This window comes from Stenella coeruleoalba (genome assembly GCF_951394435.1).
Source record: "Stenella coeruleoalba genome assembly, chromosome: 1".
Lineage (NCBI taxonomy): Eukaryota > Metazoa > Chordata > Mammalia > Artiodactyla > Delphinidae > Stenella > Stenella coeruleoalba.
Genome location: NC_137169.1, coordinates 88730042 through 88736041, shown reverse-complemented (window position 1 = coordinate 88736041; position 6000 = coordinate 88730042). Strand labels below are relative to the sequence as shown.

Below are 6000 nucleotides of genomic sequence, written 5' to 3'. Positions count from 1 at the left end.
CTGATGGCTGAGTGGGTGGATAAATGTATGATTGAAAAAATACAGCAAAATGTTAAAACTGTAGAACCTAGGAGGTCACTGTATGGACACTTACTGTAAAATTGTGTTAACTTTTCTATATATTTGAAATTTTTAACGATAAATTGTTGGGGAAAATGCAATCATACTTGAAACCTGTTTTACGTGGCAAGGGAGAAACCAAATCACACAGAATAATTCTGCAAAAAAAGATGAGACCAGTTTTTGCCGCTTATATTGAGTTGAGGAGGAAAATGACTGCCATAACACCTTCATCAATCTACCTCCAGAAAAGTCATCCAAATTCACACTGCTATTGAGAAATGAAGGCAGGCAGAAAGCCTGGTTTGTTCAAGAATTCTATAGTGAAAGTAAGTTCCTTTAACTGAATTTTGAAAAGTAAGACTTGAAATTATTTGTGTATCTAAAAATACAATATTTCTTTACCTACTCAGAATAACTTCATTTTCAATATAGATTTCCTGAAAGGAGATAAAGTATACCTTCCTTTGGATTACTAATTATTCTTTTTGTCAATGCCCTTTCCCTATGAAGCTGTTTGAAATCACTCAAAGAAAATAAAAACAAAAACATGTTAAAAAATGACCACTACATTGGAAAATTTACATACTAAATATGATATCATTTAATCAGCTATATGCTTAGGTATGTATGTTTTGTGCATATAAAGTATATATGATATGTGTCATAAGCCTTTCAACATAAATGACTTTCTAAAGTGTCATAAGCAAGGCATCTTTATGTTTGATAATTCTATCAATGATTTTTTGGTAGTCATCAAAAGCATATCACTCCCTGCATTTCGTAAAGACAGAAAAAGACATCATCTCAAAGAAATTGCTCAGCTAGTAGTGGATAATGACCTATTTAATAAAGATTTATTGAATACCTACCATGTGCCAGACACTGGGCTAAGGCTTAGGGATGAGAATATAAATAAAATACAGTCCCTGACTTCATGAAATTTACGGTTTGGTAAAGAAGATACACAATTACAAAACACTTAAATTGACCAATAAGTATATGTGTGGAGTGTTACTGTAAGAAAAACGAGATACCTAACCTAGCTGGGGGATCTCTGGGACTGCTTGCCGAGTTTAGTCTTAAAGAATGGGTAGCAGTGATTTAGGCAGGAGAAAATGGGAGAGGGTATTCTATGCTGAGGTGGCCGCCTGACTAAAGGCACAGAGCAGCATGTTGTGGGCACAGAACTGTACTGCTAGAGAAGAAGCTCATGGTATGTAATGGAGACAGATGAAGCTATGGAGGTAGGCAGTTGTCATATCATGGATGATCTTGTGGGATATATAAAGGAGCCTGGACTTTCTCTTGGCCTGATAAGGATTTAGAAGTGGAGTGACATTTTCAGATTGTATCTTAGCTAGATCTCCCTGGCTCCTGAGAGAAGGATGAATGTGAGGGAGACATGGTGACCAGCTGCAGGAGTGACATAATGAGGACCTGAATCAAGATTGTGATGGTAGGTATGGTTTCTACTGAGAAAGACCAGCAGATTGTCAGATTAAAATGTGAGGTGATTTCCAGGTGTCTGGATTGGATAAGAGTCAATAGATAACAAAGTCTTCCCATCAAAGTAGATAACACAGAAGGAAAAGCCAAGTTGAAAGCTGATGGATTCAGCTTTGGATGTGTTGGATTTGACATGCCTCTGGGTTATCTAGGTGATTTCCAGAAGGAAGTTAAATACAGGATGCTGAGGAGGAGGTCTGAATGGGAGGTTGAAATTTGAGTCAGCAAAACATAGAGATATTTGAAATCGTGAGACTGAATATTCAGGATTTTGTTTTTGTTTTTGATTTTAGCCATTCTAATAGGTGTGTAGTAGTAGCTCATGGTGGTTTTATTTTTTATTTCCCTAATGATGTTTTGCATCTTTTCAAATGTTTATTTGCTATTCATATAACTTCTCTGGGGATGTGTCTGCTCATAATATTTCCCCATTTAAAAAATTAATTTGTTTTCTTATTATTGTGTTTTGAGAGTTCTTTGTATGTTCTCAATATAAGTCTTCTACCAGATATATGCTTTGCAAATATTTTCTCCCTGTGTGTGGTTTCAGTGTTTTCTGAAGACCATAGTTATTATTTTGTTTACGTATAATTTTTTCATTTTATCTTCTCTGCATCATGCTTTTGGTGTTGCACCTAAGAAATCTTTGCCTAAGTAAGGTCACAAATATTTTCTCCTGTTTTCCTTTGGAAGTTTCAAGTTTTTCACTTACATCTATGAGACATTTTGAGTTTATTTTTGTTTATTGAGGAATGGATTGATATAATGTGAGTGGATAGAACCAACCACTAAGAGTGTACACAATAAGAAGGCCAAAAGGTGGATGAAATTCGGGGAGAAAAGATAAGCCTAGGCTAAAGGAAGTAGAGTTGAGCAAAAAAGACACAAGGCATTGTCAGAGAAGCACAAGGAAAACTGAATAATCAACACTGTCTACTAAGATAAGCAATGGAACTTGTCTTCTGAACTTGGATGAGGTCATTAGTGACCTTAGGAAGAGCATATTCAGTCAAAACAAATCATTTTGACATTGGAACTTCATTTAACCAACCACTTTAAGAATTCCCCCTGTGGAAGCATTGGGACGAGGTCTGAAATGCCTGAGCATTCTTAAAGGTCACTTCTCGGGGCACAGGAGGGTTCTGGCCTTCCCGACACTGACGATGACTGAGACAGATTCCCGTCATGCCCCTTGGGGCACTCCAGAATGAGGTCTTGGGGACAAGCCCAAGGAATCACCGCCCCGCTGGGAAATCTGAACTAACACTCACCAACGGGTTCGCCAAGCTGGCAGCTCACGAGGAAGGCAGCTGGTGAAACTACGGCCGAATGAAAAGGCGAGGATGGGAACGTGCGCACTTGGGCAATCCCAGGGCAGACTAGGGAAACCCCTTCCACCCGCCACCCCCTAGCGCGTGTGGAGGAGGAGAGGGGGAGGGCGCGGGGCTCCTCGGGCCAACTTCGCCGCCGGCTCTCCTCGCGGGCGAAGAGCTCAGGCACTTAGCCGGTCCCAGGCTGGGGGCTTAAACATAGGGGGTCGCGGGCAGGCCTCGTCCGTTCCCAAAGATCATGCTGTGGGCACTGGTCAGACTCCCTCCGACTTGCTGACCTTTCGCCTCTCCGCCCCACCAGCCTGGGTATCATTCTTAGTCGCGGTGGGACAAGGGTGCCCAGCCAGCTGCCGGACCGAGCCATCACTTCCAGCTAGTCGTAAAGTGCCGCAAAGCGCAGCGCCGGCGCTTTACGGCACCGTAGGTGAGGCTGCAGCGTGGATCCTCGCTCCGCGCAAATCCTCCGGGTGGGCAGCTTCTTCTGGGAAACCGCGGCAGATAGGAGTTTGGGGAGGACGGTGACCCAGCTACGATTCTCTCAAAGGGTAATTGATCCTAGGTTTGTGTAACAAGAGAGAAAGTGGGTAGGGTTGTTTATAAACAGTACAGTCCTTATTTAAAAGCCTTGAAGTAAGGTTCTTAAACCTCCCTCCTTGTGACATGCCGTCCCTCCTCGTGCTATTTTGGTTTTCGTCTAAGTGTTCATCACTAGATTTTAGGCATCCTCCATGTAGCTGACACTTAATTTTCTTATTCATTTCGTCCTGCAGTCGCCCTCCCCCTGGACTTTGAAATGCTTTACATGATCGGTTTGGGCCTGGGAGATGCCAAGGACATCACAGTCAAGGGGCTGGAAGTTCTAAGACGCTGCAGTCGAGTGTATCTGGAAGCCTATACCTCAGTCCTGACTGTAGGGAAGGAAGTTCTGGTAGGTGCTTATGGCTTTCCAGCCTCCTGGGAAGAACGATATTTAACAGCTGATTTTTATTACACCAAGCTGAGCCGAATTTTTCAGGTCTGTTGGTTCAAATCCTTTAAAACACATGCCCTGCTTATTATTAAGAATCTGAGGAGTACAAGAATGGAAATAACACACTAACCAAGTGACTTGGAAAATGAAAGGGTGCTTTTTCTTACTTTACAAGCCTAATTGTGTAGCTTTCTCCATTAAATAGGAAAGTTATTTTACACTCCTGGGGATAATTATCAGAATCCCGTATTTCATGAGATAGACAAGAAATCCTTTCTGACACAGCCTTAATGAGTTGGTAATGTATTCAGGAACCAAGCTGAAAACCTCCCCCCTTTGAAGTATTTCCATAGGGAATGGTAATCGCCTTTCTGTCTGTATCATATCCAGAGAGATCTAACCTTTGAATAGACATCTCTCAGTAAGGCTTATACCTATACACTTGGATGTGTTGAGTGAGCCTGGAACTTAGTAACCGTAGAATTTGCTAGTATATCATACATTTACCTGGCTTTGGTTAAGGGCTCAGTAAATTTTGGAGGACGGGTCAAATTCAGGTTCATTGTCAAATTTCAAATACAATGTAAATTAAGATGATAAGATTGATGGACATGTTATAGGAGGAGGGAGAACATTTTAGGATTGTCTGGTCTATCAAGTCTTCCAGAGAAAAAGGTGACCTAGAGAATTTCAGGTCTTCTGGCCTCTCAGATTCACAGCCCAGAGAATTCTGAAGGTCTCAGAGTTTCTTTAAAATCTTAAAGAAGGGCTGCTACTTGATTGGCCATGTGTTGAAATAAAAGTTGTGTCTAATGAACAGCTTTGATTTGTTGGCTCCAGTTTATTAAGATGGAGCCAGAATATCCAAGCTCAAGATGATAGAAATGTTCCTCTGTAATTAGTGATAAAGGGCAATTAGAATGAACTTAAAATCTTTTTAGAGAACATAGACAAATCAGTAGTTTTATAGAATTGGACGTGGTTTTATGTCTTTGCTCTGTCACATGTTAACATATGACCTTGGACAAGCCCTTTAACTGTAGTTTCTTACTTTGTAAAAAGAGGACAGAAATGCCTACCTTATAGGATTTTAGCATAGCGTCTGGCACAAAAGCGTTCAGAAAACATGAGTTGTTAACAGATACATTTCCAAACGTCTCTAAACCTCAATTTCTTCATTTGTCAAATGGAGATAATAATCAGTTGGAAGGCTATTAAGATTATATCATTTATTAAGATGATGTATTTGAAAGTGCTTTGCAAATTTAAGTGCTAGCTAAATGTTAATTTTGGCTGCTATGTTTTTTTTAGGTATTATTTTTTTTTTCAAAAAACATATTTGTAGAGTTACTACGTACAGGGTCAAGATCTGGGGCTGAGCTCAACCTCACAGGTAAATTATATGTACTTTGTTAAGGTACTAGAATTCTATTCCTCAACAATAAAAAGTGCTAATATTTTTAGAACACTTATTATGCACTGTTTTAAACACTTTACATGTAGAACAGGATTATTACTCTTTAATTACTGTTCGCAGTTTTAGAGGCACAGAGAAACTTGTCCAGGGTCATACAGATAGTGAATGATAGAGCCAGAATATGGGCCAAAGCAGTCCTCAGTTGAGATCCACCACTTTTGACCATACTGTGTCTCTGTACTCTTAGGGATAGATAATAGCTTCACAAAATATAACGTCACAGAACACCTACAGAGAAGTTAGAATTCAAGTAAAGTGGTCAATCCTGGATCCCACCCGTCACAAAATTCTACTGATCTGCTCTCCGTGAGCCCCTCTGGGTCCTCAATTCATGTTCTTCCCTGAAAACTTTCCATACATCAGCCACCTTAAATGAATCCTTTCTGGAATAAAGTAAGGTATGAATAAATACAATCATGCCTTATATTGCCCAGTAAAATTTTAGAACCACTTTATCTTCAGCCGCTTTCTTCCTTTAATTTCTACCTTTTCTTTCTTTTTTAAACAAATTACTTGAAAAGTTGTTAAGATGTGATCGTACAATCTGGTCTCAATAACTGTAGATAGTTATTATACAGTGAAAAAAAGATGGGAAAATTCTGTTTTCTGCAATGAATATATGCTTCCTTTTATCACTAATTACACAAAATAAT

The 6000-nt window shown here is 39.8% G+C and overlaps 1 protein-coding gene across 3 annotated transcripts in view; it reads left to right on the top strand.

Annotated features, from left to right (window-relative positions):
* Nucleotides 1-3324: 3324 nt before the first annotated feature.
* The window catches only part of DPH5 (diphthamide biosynthesis 5), a 37304-nt gene continuing 34628 nt past the window's right edge, over nt 3325-6000 (top strand). For 2 of the 3 annotated variants that reach the window (XM_079922800.1, XM_079922798.1), the window contains exons 1-2: nt 3337-3445; nt 3671-3828. In XM_079922800.1, the coding sequence (XP_079778926.1) occupies nt 3694-3828 (135 nt within the window). In that variant the 5' untranslated portion in view covers nt 3337-3445; nt 3671-3693. Of the gene's footprint in view, nt 3446-3670; nt 3829-6000 lie in introns of all 3 variants that reach the window. The other variant, XM_079922799.1, reaches the window with a different exon arrangement.